General features: G+C 37.8%; 1 protein-coding gene across 2 annotated transcripts in view; it reads left to right on the top strand.

Moving 5' to 3' along the window:
* plch1 (phospholipase C, eta 1) overlaps positions 1–18,610 on the top strand; it is a 35,483-nt gene extending 16,873 nt beyond the window's left edge. The window contains exons 6-17 of one of the 2 annotated variants that reach the window (XM_073850640.1): positions 1,655–1,717; positions 2,832–2,917; positions 4,203–4,300; positions 4,527–4,706; positions 7,878–7,985; positions 8,087–8,211; positions 8,315–8,399; positions 8,498–8,644; positions 11,658–11,737; positions 12,139–12,198; positions 14,111–14,468; positions 15,434–18,610. In XM_073850640.1, the coding sequence (XP_073706741.1) occupies positions 1,655–1,717; positions 2,832–2,917; positions 4,203–4,300; positions 4,527–4,706; positions 7,878–7,985; positions 8,087–8,211; positions 8,315–8,399; positions 8,498–8,644; positions 11,658–11,737; positions 12,139–12,198; positions 14,111–14,468; positions 15,434–17,739 (3,696 nt within the window). In that variant the 3' untranslated portion in view covers positions 17,740–18,610. The remainder of the gene's footprint in view (positions 1–1,654; positions 1,718–2,831; positions 2,918–4,202; positions 4,301–4,526; positions 4,707–7,877; positions 7,986–8,086; positions 8,212–8,314; positions 8,400–8,497; positions 8,645–11,657; positions 11,738–12,138; positions 12,199–14,110; positions 14,469–15,433) is intronic. The other variant, XM_073850641.1, reaches the window with a different exon arrangement.
* The last annotated feature ends 7 nt before the right edge of the window (positions 18,611–18,617 follow it).

Here is an 18,617-nt window from a genome sequence, read left to right as displayed (position 1 = left end):
TCCATCAGCTGATAAAAACTAAGCTCAGAATCGATTCGTGAAAGAATCAAGATGCATTCTCAGGATGGATGCAGAATCATTTCTAGATTTGCGATGCATCAATTTCTCGTCGCAACCCTAATGTTTGTATAATAGCAATGCATTTTATACAATTTGTTAATTGTATCTAAGTGGCTGAATATTAGTACAAGAAAGGAATTTTTAAAATGTTATCAGAAAGATGATGATCATAAAAATACAATTATTTAGTGTTTACTGAAATTATATAATTTTTAAATGAATGATGGTGACAAGCAAAAAATGCATGATTTAGTGAATGTGTAATATTTAGCAGAGCCAAAGCTTTATTTTTTCATTCAATACATCTTTAATTCAATGCATTACATTTTTCATTAATTAATTAATTCATTTATTTGATACATCTTTAAATTAGTTTATACTACAGGGCCGTTAAATGCTTGAATCTGATTGGCTGACGAACGTTCTAGAGGTGTGCATTATATTCAGGGAAACGCACGGCGAACGTAGTTCCAGGCAGCTTTAGACCGCAGTGCATGTCTATATCACTTCGCCATACGATTTCAGTTATTTCAAAGGTCCTTACAGCCCAAAACAGCAAAATAACTAAAACCCACAATGACACTGGCCAAACTAATAAATACAGTAAACATCCGGATAAAAACGACAGATTATTTCCATGTTTTTTTCCACAATATATTACGTTTTATTATGTATGGAAAGCACAAACTATTTCTCTCGCCCTCTCTCACTCACCTCACAGACGCACACACATAACGTTACAGTTTGCACTCGCGTTAGCATTCGCGCTAATGTTGTTAGCGCTGCTCTGACGATTAACAACTTAAAAACGACATGACAGCTCTCACAAGCGAGGTAACAACGGCGTGGTCTTGAAGAAAATGAACTTAAAGTTTAACTGTTAGTTGAGATGATGCTGCCAGTCACCCTTGAGAGACAGACGTGAGAGAGGTAAAGTCATACACTTAGTTTTTCTCTCCCTCACTCTTTCCGTCTGTCTGCTTGTCTTTCGGTCGGTCTAAACTTCATTATTAACGGCATTATTTTGCTATTAACAGCCCAAGCGTCGTTACTAGTTCTAAAATGACGTTTTGGAAATAGCAACGAAGCTGTTGAATGAGCTGCGTAAGAAATTAATCCTACTCACAATAGGGTTTTAAGGATAAAAACGGGACGAATGTCTTGAAATATATCATTTGATCGATGTCTTGAGGTGTGGTAACTGTAGTATAAGCGGAATAATTGACTTCGGGCCGTAGAATTCTGCGAAAATAATGCACACCCGAGGTGTAACGGCCACTCCGCTTCGCGTCGTGACCGCATCACCACCTCGGGTGTGCATTATTTTCTAAGAATTCTACGGCCCGTCGTCAATTATTCCTTACATAATTTAAAAATACAGATATAAACTAATTGTGAATATTGGTCATATAGACCACTTGAGTCATATGGGCTGCTTTTATGCCAATTATAATGATTTTTCTCTCATTCTTGGTCACAATATGCCTTTTTTAAGTAGCAGCTTTTGTTAAACTCATCTCATTTTGTGTATTATGTATTTATAAAAAAGTCTTTTAACTTATTATAACGAATTGTGTGTGTGTGTGTCTTCCAGAATTCCAAAGATGGCATGAAAAAATCTCACAGCCGCTCCTTTATCAGCAACCTCAAGCACAAGGTCAGAATAAAGACAATCTTTTTCTGTCTTTCCCCATCTCTCTCACTCTTTCTTTCTCTTTTTCCATTTTCTCTGTCTGACTCCGGACTATCCTATTTCCTGTTCTCTTTGTGTGTGTCTGCAGTCTGAGATGTTACATAAATGTGTATGTTTTGCTACCCAGAGGCAGAGAGATTTAAAGAATAATCGCTACCGATTGATTGAAGCGAGGAACAGATCATAAAGGTGCATCAGTCATTCTGATCTGAGTTATCTAAGGGTCTATCTAAGGCTCTCAGAACAGTGTCAGACGACAAATATGCTTTTGTAAGCGTATATATTTAGAATTCTTACATTGATTAAGCACACCTGTTGACTTGATATCAGATAGTCATTTATCCCTCAAGATCACATACGATTGTGTACACGGATAATGACAGCTCTGAGCTCTAGAGGCTTTCTCATATTTCATCCTCTGCATAAAAAACTCGCTGAACGCATTATTCATCTCCATCTCGTATATTGAATCTGGTTGGTGTGTAATTCAACACCTCAATAGCAAATCAATGAAGTGAGTAAACAAAGCTTGTGGTCGCATCCCCATAAGTTTGATTGTGCGCTGTTGTCTACACTTTATTGATTCTTTATTAAAATGCAATCAGGGATGTCAGCGTTAGGTTGCGGTTTCTCATCTCCCGTGGATCACATCCGTCTTCTCTGTCATTCCTACAGGAAGTGGGCAGGCACGCCTCTCGTGTGCATGTGAGATTTCCTCCCACTCTCGACATTTGTCTTTGCGTGTGTGTTTATGAGGTCTCAAAGGTTCTTTTGTTAGTAATGAGCCTAAATCCTGTAATTACTCTAAACTGTTACACACAGCTCTTCATGGCCTTAAAAACGTTATATGATTTGGACACTAGTCACGTCTGGGAAGTATTAATCCTTGCTTACACACACACTCATGTGGTTATGTTAAGTATGCCCTTTAAAACAGGCCAGAGCTATTCTGTTCCTCTCGGTTTTGTGTAGGAGGAATTTCATTACCTCCTATCCAAAGCAAAGGAGTAAACATTCACTCCATGTACTTATTTAGCTCGCTGTGCGTTTGTGTGTGTGCATGTGTGTGTTTCCACAGAGGCATTCGAAATCAAGGCTGAAATGTCAGAGTGTTGAAACAGACGATGATGGCCAGCAAGAAACATCATGTGGACAGTTTAACAGGTTTGTAAATTACATTGCATTTATAAATTTATTTACACTTAATTTAATTTGATATACTTTTTTAATGTCTCATTTACAATAATTAAATTAACCAATTATCCAGTAATTTATTCCTGTGATGGAAAAGTCTAATTCTACAATATCTCTAAAAAGAGACAATCCAGCACTGCGATCCAGACATCTGAATCAGTTCTTCTTTATTTCATTTTCATTTAATGAACTAATGCTTCCATGGTTGCTAGAAAAGTGTAAAAACAACTCATAAAATCACGTAAAATTCAATTTACCACCCGTGTTAACTGGCAAATTGACCTGAGTTTTGTGAATAAGTCGCTATGATGTATAATGAACCTACTTTACATAACAGGCGTGTTTGTGCTGAAAAGGTTTACATTGAAATGCACTGAAATAATCGCAAGCACGTGGCACAACTTCACCCCATAATGTGGCAGTCATGAAGAGATTGTTAGTGTCTTATGTTAATGAGAATTTGCCATCATTTGTATGCTTAATGGGCTACATTAACACCATGAGGGAAGTCATTTGTAATGAAGCCATCACTCTGCAAGGGGCTTTTCTTATCTTTAATTTCACCCTGATTTCCTAGTCTAGACATGTGCAGTAAGGATGCAGTGATTGATTAAACAGGATGCTGTTTGCGTTTGAGCTTACATCTGCATATCAAACATTTCAAACTGCAAGTGAAGTGTTTGAAGATGCATTGAATAATCAGTTACGAGGGCATTTTTATTCATGTTTGTAATATATCTCGTTTGAGAGCAGTTTTTTTTTTTTTAAAGAAGCCTGTTATGCTCACCAAAGCTGCATTTATTTGATCAAAAATGCAGTAAGTATTGTAAAATATCATTACAAACTTAAAATACTTGTTTTATGTTTTAACATGTGATTTATTGTTGTGATTGCTATGCTGAATAGTCACATGATCCTTCAGAAACCACTGTAATATGTTTTTGTGCCAAAAAATATTTTCTACCATTATCAATATTGAAAATCAGTGTGATGTTTATTTTTTTTTTATGTAAAGCATACTATATTTTTAGTTCTGTAGTAATTAAGAACATTATTCAGAGCATTGTTCAATTTATTTGTTTGTAGTCAATTTGTGTTTTTATCTATTTAGGTTGTATCTGCTGTGCTGGTCTTTGATGTCATTTCCTAAAAAAAAAAAATAAAAATCTTAAGTCACTGTTTTTTATCTTTGCATTGTGTATTTGACAGTCAGACATTTCACAGACTGCCTATATTTTTCTGTGTCTGTTTGTAGAGGTGGAAGGAGAAGGAAAACGATAAAGCTGAGCAGAGATCTATCAGATCTGGTGATCTTCACCAACTCTGTGGCTTCTCAGGAGTGTTTAGATGAGGGTGAGAATTTACCATATCTCTGTCTATTTTACCGTATCTGATTGGTGATCCCTGTTGTCAAAGTTTTGGAAAAAAGATGTTTTTTGAAAAAAATAAATAAAAATAAAATAGCTTTCACTACAAAGATATGCTACGAATAATGTCAGCCCATCCATTTCCACTTTCCAGCAGTGGCTGTTTTAAGAATATGTATCTAACCCAAGGTTTCCTGCACCTTCTTTTTCAGGTTCACAATATAATGTTTTGTCCTTCAGTGAGACACGAGCTCAGCACCTGGTGCACCATCGATCTGAGCGCTTCTTGACTTTCAACCAGCAACAGCTCTCTCGGATCTATCCCTCTGCCTACAGGATCGACTCCAGTAACTTTAACCCACAGACGTACTGGAATGTGGGTTGCCAACTAGGTGAGACAAGACACACGTACATCCAATCCCAAATAATGGACACTCAAGAAATTTATAAACATGCATACATACAAATTTTCATAACTGTTGTTTCATATGCATATTTTCCAATGAAAGAGAATAAATCGTCTCCCTTATTCATGCAATCTGTATATTAAGAAACAGTCATTATTGTATAGTATATCAGAGTATGCTTACAAAAAAAATCTATATTGTAATAAACATGTAATAATAATGTAATAAACATTTCAATTTAATATATATCTTACACAACAGCGGGTATGCTTGTCCATGCAACATGCATTCTGTTATGCATATTCAGAATCCATCTAGAAACTTTTCCAGTCTAATTTCACATTAGTTTTGGTGATTTTTGTAAACTCACTCACTGATATGGTGCATAAAGATTTAGATCCATCTAATTAAAATTGCCAAATGCACCTATGACCCAGTTGACCCACTGACCCCCTTCTGTGAGTGTATGTGCACATGCTGTGTGTTTTAGCAGTCCCCTCTGTAATGCCATATGTTCCCTGCTGTGCATACCATCTGGGTCTTGGTTGTGCAGACAAATTGACAATTTGGCCCACTTGTGCAATTTTGCATATGCAAAGTCATGTAAGAAAATGCACGTATGCACTTTTCACTTGCACACACAAGCACTATCCATGAGCGATTGAAAAAGCTTTTAAATGCACAAACACACATACAGTGGGGGGCAAAAGTCAGAACCTACAAGTGAAAGTGCATTAGTTTTCTATAATGTATTTAAAAAATACTGCAAATTATATTATCAGCATTTAACTTTGAAAATTTCTACCTGATCTCAGGACGAAAACGTACCTGTGGAAACTTTTTCGCAAGACGCGAAATACATACCAATTAGTACATTTCACTGCAGTTTCCAACAGGAATGAACACTAGAGGTGGTAAAACAGCGAGCACTTGTAATCGTTTTCGTACACGGTTATGATTACAGCTCCATATGTTTCACAGCTCAGCTGGCACGGAATTGGACTTGGGTACGAATCCCGTGAAAAACATGACTCACGTTGAAAGAGCTGAAATAGGAGATCAAAAATTGAAAAACAAGCTAAAACGGCATGCTTGCGATTGCGTTTTTATGTCACATTTGCTTCTGTTCATACTATCAGGTAGGTTTAGGTTTAGTTCAGATGATATTTATGAAGGATGGTTATTTTGAAACGGGAGGTTTTCTGGTCATGAGATCAGGTTGGAAAATTTTAAGTGATGAAAAATGCAGTAATAAAAGTAATATTGTAAATAACTGTTTTCTATTGTAATATATTTTAAAATGTAATTTTTTTCCTGATGACAAAGCTGAATTATTCCTGAATTATTCTTATGGGTCACATAATCCTTCAGAAATCTTTCTAATGTCCAGATTTGGTGCTCAGAACAGCTACACTTAGTATTTATATGGAAACTGTGATACAATTTATTTTCAGAATTCTTTGATGAATAGATAGGAAGGACTTTATATTAGGTGGCCTAAACTACTATGTACTTACATCATAAAATAGGTACAATGTACTTACTGTGGTCATACTGTATTGCAAAACACTTGCTTCCATTAAGGTAGGACACGGGTATGGTTAGGGACAGGTTTGGTGGTATGGGTAGGTTTAAGGGTGGGTTAAGGTGTAAAGAATGGGTCAACAGTGTAACTATAAATGTAATTACAGAAATTATTTACAGATGTAATTAAATATATGTATTTTTAAAAATATACGTGCAATGTAAAAAGATGTATGTACACAATAAGTGCAATGTACCAAATGGTTAATTTGAATGTAAGTACATGGTAGTTAAGGCCACCTTATGTAAAGTGAGACTGATTAGAGAAGTAGAATATGGCCATGCAGAATATGGGCTTTATAAGTACTAATAAAAATAGCCAATATGTTAATAATAGGCATGCTAATAAGCAACTAGTTAAAGGTTTCTAGCCTGAAACATAAAGTGTCAATTTCAGCTGACCTTTCTTCACGATCCGCTCGCTGCCTGCCCCATAAATTGTCTGTGAAAAAACCGCGTCTCTCTGGTCAGCCTAGGGTCCGAGATATGCCAAAAAAACAATCGGCACTACCAACCTTTCCACAGATAAACAAACAGTGTTCCAACCAATCAGCGTCAGGGGTTTGGTGTTGTGGACTTTCGCTCCGCCTCCCTCACATCCCTGCACCAGTAGGAAAGTCCACAACACCAAACCCCTGACGCTGATTGGTTGGAACACTGTTTGTTTATCTGTGGAATAGTTGATAGCGCCGATTGTTTTTTTGGCATATCTCGGACCATAGGCTGACCAGAGAGACGCGGTTTTTTCACAGACAATTTATGGGGCAGGCAGCGAGCGGATCGTGAAGAAAGGTCAGCTGAAATTGACACTTTATGTTTTAGGCTAGAAATCGCTGATACAACCTTTAACAGTGAAAATTTGTCCCTGTACAAATGTGTTACTACTTTTACTGTCACTTTTGGTGCTCAATTTACTCAGGGTAAATTGCAGAATAAATGTATACATTTCTTCATAAATAAATAAATGAATACATACATACATACACACAAACATACAATTTTGTGATGGTTAATGCAAAAAGATTGATTATTGACCTACTGTAGAAATAGCATAGTAGATACAATTAAATTTTCATTTTACATAATGCCATTTGTTTGTTTTACAATTGTTTGATTAATGAGGTTCAGCTAACATGAAGCAGGGATTAATCAGAGAGACAAGAAGAAAGAGGGTGAAGATAGAAAATAAATCAGAAATTAACCAGGACAGAAAAAGATGCAAAAAAAGGGATGCCGAAGCATCACAACAGATGTGTGTGTGCCATTATAAGGGTCCAATAAACAAGAGTAAATTGGAACTTGTGAAGCCACAGCTGAGTTCTGCTCCCTGATTGTTTATTGAATAAAATGTTTACCAGGCCATGATAAAACCTCATAGTTTGTTAGCCATCCAGTTTATTTAGCTTTACACAGCTGAATAAATCCATGGAAATGTTTAGTTGAAAAGCAAAATCCTGAATAAATAAAAGGAAGGGCAGGAAGATGGATGTAAAGACTAAAAGACTCGAGGAATAATGTAATGAAGGTTTGGGAAAGATAGAATGACAGTTATGTTTTTGTTTTAACCCACAGTGGCTTTAAACTACCAGACCGATGGCCGTATGATGCAGCTGAACAGAGCCAAGTTCATGGTGAATGGAGGCAGTGGCTATGTGCTCAAACCTGGCCCAATGAGTAAAGGTACACTTACGCATTCAAAATACTGTTAAAATCACAATATTTGACCACTGTAATTTTTGTCACAGAAGACTTACTCTATTCCTGGAATAAATCTATTCCAGGCTCCTTCAACCCACTGAATGATGATCCGCTCCCTGCCAATCCCAAGAAACAGTTGGTGATAAAAGTCATTAGTGGACAGCAGCTGCCCAAACCTCCCGATTCAATGCTGGGCGACCGTGGTGAGGTAAGCAGATGCCAGGTGCTGAGAGTACATTTCCTATTGGGTTCAGAGTTAAAATGCAGTTAATATGCAGAATATATTTGATGTTTGTGGACTTCATTCGTAGATCATTGATCCCTTCGTTGAGGTGGAAATTATTGGTCTTCCGGTGGATTGCTGTAAAGAACAAACCAGGGTTGTGGATGATAATGGTACACTTTCATTATTTTGTGTCTAGGAGCTTATTTGAACAGAAATAACATTTTGGGACATTAACCTTTGTCAAATTTTGGTGTGATTGTTAATGTAGGATTTAACCCTGTGTGGGAAGAGACTCTGTCTTTTACACTTCACATGCCTGAGGTGGCTCTAGTGCGCTTCCTGGTTTGGGATCATGACCCCATTGGACGAGACTTTGTGGGCCAGAGAACGGTAGCTTTCAGCAGTCTAATGCCAGGTAAGAGCATTTCTTTCCGTGAGTGTCTCTTCAACTATAGGCACTTTTGAACCTATTAAGCTTTTAATGAAATTAAATGAAATTAAATGAAATGTAATTAAATGTCAGAAGCTAGCCTGGAAAAATCCAGACCCTAATCTATTAAGATTAAGGGTCTGGGATCGAGTAATGAAAACTGCCTAACTCGAGGGGCGGCACCAAGCATGCATTTGAAACTCTAACTGCGCGCAATTGGATAACGCCACGACCAATCACAACAATACACGCTTAGCTACCAGCAGAGCTAAATGATGTTTCATTAACAAAGTTCGGGAGAAGTGCGTCAGATGCTTAGCGTAAACATCACCAGTCAATCAGCGCCATAGGTTTAAATACAGCTGACTCACCTCAATTCACTCGATGGTTTATCAGTAAACCTCCACCACCCCATCTCATCCCTCCGAGTTCTCGCTACTCCTATTGGGGGGTAACGTACTCTGGGTTCGGGCCACTCCCGAGCTCGGAGCCCTTCACCGGACAGCACGCCAAAGATGCACTACTATTCTCCGGCTAATTATATCAAGCGTGAACTCGTGAACTGATAGATTAAACTCTTGCCGTATCCAGTCGGCAAAACAGCAAAAACGTACTTCTTGCAAAGGAACGATTCGAGTTTTCGGTTTTCTGTTCCTCTTTTATGTGGAAAGCCAAGTCTAACTCGTTCATTATAGCGGCCAAAGCCGTTTCAAACAACTTGTTGTTCATCTGTAGCGACAGCGATCTTTCAAAGTTTACTATATGATTCGGATGTCACAGCGCTGTCATCATCAGCTTAGCTCGCCTCTGGCCCGCCTACATCAGATACACCGATTTGATTGGTTCCCACAATTGCTTACATATTGCAGTAACCTGCGTCATTGCTCGATGCCAGAGTGTCTTGCAGAGACAATTCAAATTGTGCTCTCGCGAGACCTCTGGATTTCCAGGGTAGTCAGAAGCTATATCTTACATGAATAAAAAAATAACAAACATGACACTTGTAAATTAATTAATTTTATATATACTGATTTATTCATTAATAATTAAAAAAAAAAAAAAAAAAAAATTATTTTGAGCTCTAAAAGATTTTCAGAATTTTTACAACTCTTACGTTAGACCATCTACAAATGTTGAATCTTAAAATGAAATATTAACGTTACCACTGCATTTTTCTGGGAAAACTTAGTTATTTTCAAAGCTTCAATGTACTGTCATTATAAGAGAACTTCATTATTGTTGTTTATTCCTAGCAAATAAAAGCTAACAAAAAAAACAAAAAAAAAAAAACAAAAAAAAAACTCACAGCAGAGACTTGGTGTTGTTTTTAAAACAAAAGGAAATATATCGGTATTGGCATCAGTTATTGGTCAAAATAAGTTAAAATTTTTTGCATATCTGTTATCGGCAAAAATCCAATACAGAGCATCCCTAAGTACATGATTTCAACACTTCTCAGATACAATAGTGCATTTAATTTGTCCACTAAAATTGTCCATCAGGAGATATATGTAACATGCAACCTATTTTTTTTGGAAATGTCATTTTGTGATTCAATAAATAAATGTTAGAATTACATTAAATATAAATAATTACGTAATTTTTCACATTGTGTCAGTATTGCAGTTGAATGAAAATTACACAAATACATTTTCTGTTCACAAGTGATATTTACTTTACATTATATAAATCATTTATATAGATTGTAATTAGTTATTTTTTTTTATAAATAATGGTTTATTCATTTATAAACAAACAAACAAAAAATGTTTGTTTTACTTTTTATATTAGTTATTGTATTGTATTGTATAGTTCAATTATATACATTTAAATAAATTATTTTTATACAAATTATTTTTTGTAACCTTTATGTAACAAAAAAGTCCAAAACTGGTGTAATATACTCCTCCCTCGGACATAAAAGTGCCTGTAGTTTAAGAAACAGCTATCCTTTTAACGATGTATGTTAAAGGGATAGTTCACCCAAAAATGAAAATTCTGTCATTAATTACTCACCCTCATGCCGTTCCAAACCTGTAAGACTCATTCATCTTCGGAAGACAAATTAAGAGCTTTCTGATGCTGCATAGACACACAACTACCACATCTGAGGCTCAGAAAGGTAAGGACATTGTTAAAATAATCCATGTGACATCAGTGGATCGACCGTAATGTTATGAAGTTACGAGAACACTTTTTGTGCACAAAAAAACTAAAATAACTACTTTATTCAACAATTTCTTCTCTTCCATGTCAATCTTCGACCGAGTGTTCACGAGATTACCACGACACACGCATATGGAGGTGCATCAAATACTGACACAGAAGAGAATACATTTTTGTATAAAGTCATTATTTTTGTTTTCTATGCGCACAAAAAGTATTCTTGTAGTTTCATAACTACCTTTCTCTGCCTTGACCATAGCAGTTGTGTTGCTGTCTATGCAGGATCAGAAAGATCTCGGATTTCGTAAAAAATATCTTAATTTTTGTTCTGAAGATGAACAAAGGTTTTACAGGTTTGGAACAACATGAGGGTGAGTAATTAATGACAGAATTTTCATTTTTTTGTGAACTGTCCCATTAAGTGCCACATTATCAGCAAATAAATAACTGATATAAAAAGACAAAAAAAAAAAAAAACTGAGATAAAGAGCTAAAGAACTTTAGTAAATAGCATGTAAAGTGTGATTGATAGCAGCAGGTACCTGTGTCTCAGAGTGGTGTCATGTGAAGCATGTCATTAGAGTAATGGAGGCCTGAGGTGCTGCCTTTGGACACGTCTGCTGCTGAACTCTCTCTGCCCTCACAGACAGCTCTCACAGACAGCCATGCAGTTTCACTGATGGAAGACATGCTTCTGTGCTAAAGCTGCTGATGACACCATGTCTTTCTTCCTGTCTTTTCAGTTGCATTCACTCTCTGAACGTTTTCACAAATGCAAATGCCTTTCTTCCATCCCATTTTCAATCATTCCTCCTTTTTCCCACTCCTGCAGGATATAGACACGTTTATTTGGAAGGAATGACAGAGGCATCCATTTTTGTCCATATCACAGTGCATGACATCTATGGGAAGGTGAGCTTATAACTACACAGACAGCTGTATCTAATCAGTCTGATAATGATCCACAACCATTTCCACTGGGCATGTTACCAATTTAAATTCTACTCTCTATTTCCTCATACATTTAGTAATTAGATCAGTTCCTATTCATTAGCAAAGCAACATTTTCCAGGAACTCTGGTGTTTTGATTGAATTAAAAGGTGTTAAAAAGCTCAGCTGGTTAGCATAACAATGTGTTATGCAAACTGTTGTTTCTGTCCATTTCTACTGCAGTGTGACTAAACACATGTAACTATTTGACATTTGTTTCCATCTCAAAAAAGAAAAACGCATCTGAAATGGCAAAATACCTTTATTGATATTTCCCCCGTTGACATTTTATTGAAATTCCTCCAACCTTTTTACTTTCCAGTGGAGTCCTTTAGTCCTCAACCCAAGCTATACCATAATGCACTTGCTAGGAGCTAATAAGGTACCCTGGCTATGTAGTGTTGCATGGAACTGCATGAGCGTCTTCTAATGTGTCAATGTGACATCTTGTTCTTGCTCAGTGAACACTAAGCTATTGTAAATGTGCAGTTGTAAAGTTCATTTTGTCCATGTGTTTTTGTTTTGTACATAATTGGTCAGTTTTGGTCAGTTCTGTCCTTTATTTTAAAGCTGGATTTGCTTCTTCTTGTGAAAAATGTTGAATTTTGAAGGGAACAACGATGATGCTTACAAATGAATATGTTGCCCTCTGTTGGATTTAGTCAGTTGTGCAATGGTTTGTACAGGAGGAGGAATTCTGTATCTGTCTTGTTGTTGTCATCTACACAAAGATTGTCCTTGTGAGATTATGTTGAAGTTCACTGTTTGAAATGAACATGTGATATTGCATGTATGTGTTTTTGTCTGTGAGAACTGCTTGATTTAATATGGGACCAGCAATGTTTTTTTTTGAATTTCTATGAGACCACATGTGTAAATCTTGTTCATCATATAGAAGACATCACAGGATTTTTTCCTCTTTCTCATTTTGATTTTACAGAAATAGGAAATGCAAATACAGTTGAGGTCAAAAGTTTACACACACCTTGCAGAATATGCAATTATGCAGAGTATACCGTTTTGAAATCCATTCAGCCGTTCTCCTGTTCTGGTGATATCACTTTTAGCATAGCTTAGCATAGATCATTGAATCCTATGAGACCAATATATCATTGCGTTCAAAAGTGACCAACGTTTTTTTTTTGTTGATATTTGTCCTATTTAAAACTTGACTCTTCTGTTCTTATATCGTGTACTAATACCGGTGGAAAATATAAAGCTGTGATTTTCTAGGCCGATAAGATTAGGAACTACACTCCCATTCCGGTGTAATAGTCAAGGAAGTTTGCTGCCGCAGTATGGACGCAGCAGGCGCAGAAATATCATGCAGCGCCTGAAGTTTGGTCACAATTTGAAAAAGCCGGTCACATTGGCAGTTACCTAGCTGGGAACTAATTTCAGGCGCTGCATGATATTACTGCGCCTGATGCATCCATATTACGGCAGCAAACTTCCTCGGCCTAGAAAAGCGCAGCTTTATATTTTCCACTGGTTTTAGTACACAATATAACTAAAGAAGAGTCAATTTTTAAATAGGAACTCGTTGGTCATTTTTGAACGAGATGCTATATTGGTCTCATAGGATTCAATGATCTATGCTAAGCTATGCTAAAAGTGATATCGCCAGAACAGGAGAACGGCTGAATGGATTTCAAAATGGTAAAACTCAACTTATTAACTCGGGGGGAGTTGGAGAATGAGCCTATTTCCAAAAAAAGTGGAGTGTTCCTTTAAGAGCCAGGGGTGTAAACTTTTGAACAGAATGAAGACGTGTACATTTTTCTTATTTTGCCTAAATATCATATTTTTTTCATTCAGTACTGCCCTTCAGAAGCTACAGAAGAAACTTATATTGTTTCCTAGAAGGCAAAATAAGTTAAATTTACCCTAATCTTCAATTCCAAAAAGTTTTCACCCACTGGCTCTTAATGCATCATGTTTCTTTTTGGAGTATCAGTAAGCATTTGAACCTTCTGTAATATTTGCATATGAGTTCCTTTGTTGTCTTCAGTGTGAAAAGATGGATCTCAACATCATACATTATGGTTATTTTAAGGAATATATAATTTTGTTGTCTGCAAGAAACAAAATCATTTGTCTTGTTATCTGTAAATGAGACAAAAAAAGAACAAAAAAAAAAAGATAGATGTAGTTTGGGAACACATTTTCTTAGATCACATTAGGAAGTTAAAATTATGCAACATAACATATCTTTTTGCTTGGTCCCAAAAAGTTAGATGGCTTAAATAAATATCATATGCTAAATTCTCTCTCTATCCCTGTCTGTTTCTCAGGGTCGTCAGCTGCGAGGATTCAGAGGCTTATTTAATAAAAGTTCCAAGTCCTCAGTGGACACACATATTGGAGTCCCACCTCGTAAACGATCCATAACCGACCACCTCCTTCGGAGGACTGCCAGTGCCCCAGCAAAGGGCCGCAAAAAGACCAAGATGCCCCTGACTGAAGCTACAAATGACAGAAAGCACAGCACTGGGGACTCTCAAACCACTTATGTAGAGAGGAGAGCGGAAAACAGAAAAGCCCTCCAACACCGCCCAGTATCAATGCCCCTGGATAAACTCCTACATAGTCACCTCAACCTGTCCACCCCAGATCGGGAGGGCCCTGATCCTGGAGCTGACACTATCATTGGTTAGTTTCTTAAATTGTTTTCTTGATATCCCCTGACGGACTGTGCCATAATTAATCAGGATAAAAGCTGTTACACTGTGCAATAATTGATATTATTACTCTTACCATTATAGCTGTAAGGCATAATTAGAGTGGATATTGACATTTGGCTCTTCTTCAGTTTCAGACAAAGCCAAATAACATTAACACAGCAGTTTTCTTCAGCTTCTGCAATCCTCTCTGAGAAGAAATGATATGCAAATGTTCATTATTTCTCTATTATTTCACGCCTACTAACAATTTCATTGTTTATTTAACAATTTCACATGCTCTCTCTATTGTTTCACAGACTTTTTAGAGGGATAGTTCACCAAAAAATTCTGTCATAATTTACTCAGCCTTGGTCTAACCCTGTATTACTTTCATTCCTGTGGAGTACATAAAAAGATAAGATATTTTGAAAAACTAATAAGAATTTTGGGTGAACTATCCCTTTACGTATTGTATTTAGTTCCTCTACTGCTTTCTTTGAAGTATTTAGACATGCAGGCTTTTCTTTCTTTAATACTTTAACTTGCCTTTGTCTTGTTCTGTCTTTACTGTTGTGCTTCTCTATAGTAGAAAACTGACTAGGAAAACCCCTGAAGGTAATCCACAAGCCTTATTAGGGTTGACTCACCTAAAACATTCCAGTTTTAAGCCATTGCACCAATGTTTTTGAACAACTTTTGTTTCGTCTCATCAAAACAAAAAGTAATTCATCTTTAAAAAAAAGGTGAAAAATGAGCAACAAATATCTGGATGTTCTGGATGTTCCCCATGCACCTACACAGTGCCATTATCAAACTTCCTTCTCACAGTCGTACTTGGTGGTACATTCCATCTGTCCTGTGTTTAGAGTGGCGTGTGGTGGATTTTGGTGTTTGAAGGTCAATGAAGGTGTTTTTTTTCACTGACTATCTTCTCTTGTAAAATATCTTCCACAGATTCCTTCCTCAATGAGAAACCCAGATCTATCTCAGTGGATCTCCTCTTTGAAACTTCTGCCTTCAAAGAACCCGATGTCCATGCCCTTTCAGCTGACCACATTGAAGACGGTAACATTGAGCCCAAAGATACAAAAGAAACTCCTTACTTGGTCATTGAGGGCAGTAGGGAAAATCTGAGTGATCCTCAAAAAGAACACTTAAGAGGTGGTCTCAACCAGACTGAAGCTGATAAATTATGTTCTTCCAAAGAGCCAGCAGACCACTTGTCAGGTCCCACAGATCAATGTAATGGTGGCAGCAGCTTACAGACTGAAGGAAGTCATAGACAATTAAGCCAGTTGGAAGCCCCTAAAAAGAACATTCTTACACCCAAGGCAGCCACGTATTCCTCGACTTCCTCTTCTTCATCATCTTCAGGAACCATCTCCAAATTGCACTCTCCTAGAATGACTCTGCTAGACCAGAAGAGTCAAGTGTCCCTCCAGGACAGTGCTCTATCTCGCCTTATTGACGCTGTCTCACTAGAGAACGAGTATGACACCTGTGGGTCCATATCTGCTCTGATTGGCCAATTTGACCTTACTGCTGAGCAGAGCACTCTAATTCCATCCAACTCACAACCCCTGAGATATTCTATTCCTCCATCTGACCCTCCTCATCTCAACAATGAGCTTTCCAGCACTCCACTAAAAGTTATCCAAAAATCTGTGTGCGCATCCTCAGAACTAATTGAGAGACCTTCTAGTCCTGAAACAACTGAACCCGCAGTCTTTACCATCTTGGATGAGGAGGTGCTTTCTCCTGTATCTACAAACAGCCTTTGTCAAAACAACTTGGTTGGTACTCCTGTGGTCAGCCAGGGATCCTCACCCATCAAGATGCCTATAGAATGGTCAGCACGTGGAAATCTAAAGCAAAGCTATAGCAGCCAGTGCCGCTCCACTGGTTCCTTCAGAAACTTTGAACTCGGAGGATACAGAGAAACCTCAATCAATAGCACAGTGTCAGACCGCTTCTTGATGTGCCAAGACTCTGCAAGCAGCAGTCTGATGGAGGTGGAGATCAATGTAGACGGGGATCCCTTAGACAACACGCTGACCCCTTTGAGTCCTTTTCACGACTTCGAAAGTGTTCACAGCTTAAACCAGACCTCCCCCTATCATGCACAAAGACTTGAACCAACCCATCTCCACAAACCCTTATACAATCCCTCTCCTGTTCACTCATACTCCACAGACACATCACCCTTTCACAGACACTATCAATCTCCACACCAAAGTCTAAACTCTATCACCTACCTTACTAACAAATCCCAGCCAAGGAAATTTAACTGTTACAATGACTCCGGGAGATTTACACTTAGTGACAACAGAATAGATTCCACAGAGGGAAGGTACCAGGAGACAAGAGACCAAAATGGTTTGGTCAACAGGGCAGAGCATTTACACAAAAGCTCTTTATCCTCAGAATGTCTTGCAAAGACTCAAGGCTGTCATAATGTGTTAAAGAGGGACTTGTACACACCTGTATCAGACTACAACATGATTTCAGTTGAATCAAAAGACTCTTACTCCCAGCCATCTCCGCACAATCAGGCCTTTCCTGTACCTCAGATGTACAATGGACTCTCTCCAGCTTCTTCCAAGTCCAAGAGCCTGGGAGACCTAACCTCTGAGGACATTTCGTGTAACTTTCAGAGCAAGTACAAGTCAATCAGCCGAAGTTTTGTCACTCCTGCAATGAAAGACCAAAGACGGATGTGTGGGTTGTCTGGTCGTCCGAAGTCCACTGATCCCTTAACCGAGCAGCTTCGCAAGCTTGTAACTTTAGAACATGAGGACTATACGCGTCCCCTCCCCTCTTGTTCTCAGCCCACCCCAAAACCTCTTTCAGTGCTCCCTCTGGTTTCTGAGAGCTCTGCCGATGATCCCGAAGACCCTCCGCCATTTCTGTCAAGGCGACTGTCGTCCCGCAGTCAAAGTCGCGTACGCCATATAGCCAATCGTGCACGTGAGAGACAGCAGGAGGCCTTCAAACACCGGCCGGTTGAGGGTGCCATGGAAGTAGTACTCCGTAATAAGCCAGTCTCCTCCCAAAATCCTCCACCCAACAGGCATTCTACAGGCTCTTATATCGCGGGTTACCTGGACCAGTTGGGTCCTGAGGCCCGAGGCTTGCCTGAAGGAGCCTGCACCTCAATACGCTATGGATATGGAGACCGCTACTATAATGACGATTCTGTACTCTCTCCTGACTTCTCCAACTCATCGGAACCTGAGGTCTTCTTCCTACTTAGGCTTTGACCTTGCATCTCACCTGCTGTTTTTGACTGTGCATGTATTTCCTAGTAACATGTAGCAGGACACTTCCAGAACTGTGTACATATACCATATAACATGGTCTTCTACGTCTGCTACTCCTGCTGTATTAAACTAATTATTTTATATACATGTAGTCCCTGTCATGCTTAAAAAAATATTGTTCCAAATGTGTGTTGTCTCAAGGTAAAAAAAAAAAATAACAACAGTAAATGATTGAATTGGATATTTCTTGCAGACGTTTTTGTTGTTGTCAGCTATTTGTTCTTTTTTTTAAACTATGTAGTACAACAAAGTCATGAAGGGGCTTCTCTTTTTATTCAGTCTTCCTGCATACTGTTATTTGTATGTCTGTGTAGTTTGTACATATGTTGGTAAATTTATCCTCAGTCAAAGCACTACTGGTTTCCATTTAAATTTTAACTACTGTGATGTTTTTTTTTCTTTAGCATGTGAAACGTGAACATTTCAGCATGACTATGCACAGACCTGTAGATGCTGTGCTCTGATTTTGCACAGAATGATTCTGTTGTATTGAATGCAATACAGCACATTTACCTGCTTACTCTGACTTGCTTGCTTTCTATTAGTCATGAATTTAAAGAAGTTCAAAACTCTTCTTCATATTCTAAAGCTGTATGGTTAAAGTTTTATTTTTATAATTGCTTTGATACAGAGAGCAAAAATAACATTTGTTAAACTTAATATTTAGTTTTCTTTTTAAAGAGACAAAAAACAAAGCTTTTTTTTCAACTCCTCTGTGCTTGAAGGCATCTAGTCTGTTGTTCTTTTTATTGTTGCTCATCCAAGATGAGTGTAAGCATTTTTCCTACCAATGCAATAAAATTATGAAATGTTTGCTA

This window comes from Garra rufa, chromosome 11, assembly GCF_049309525.1.
Source record: "Garra rufa chromosome 11, GarRuf1.0, whole genome shotgun sequence".
Lineage (NCBI taxonomy): Eukaryota > Metazoa > Chordata > Actinopteri > Cypriniformes > Cyprinidae > Garra > Garra rufa.
Note: the sequence above shows the minus strand (reverse complement) of the source record. Positions and strands in the feature narration are given on the sequence as shown.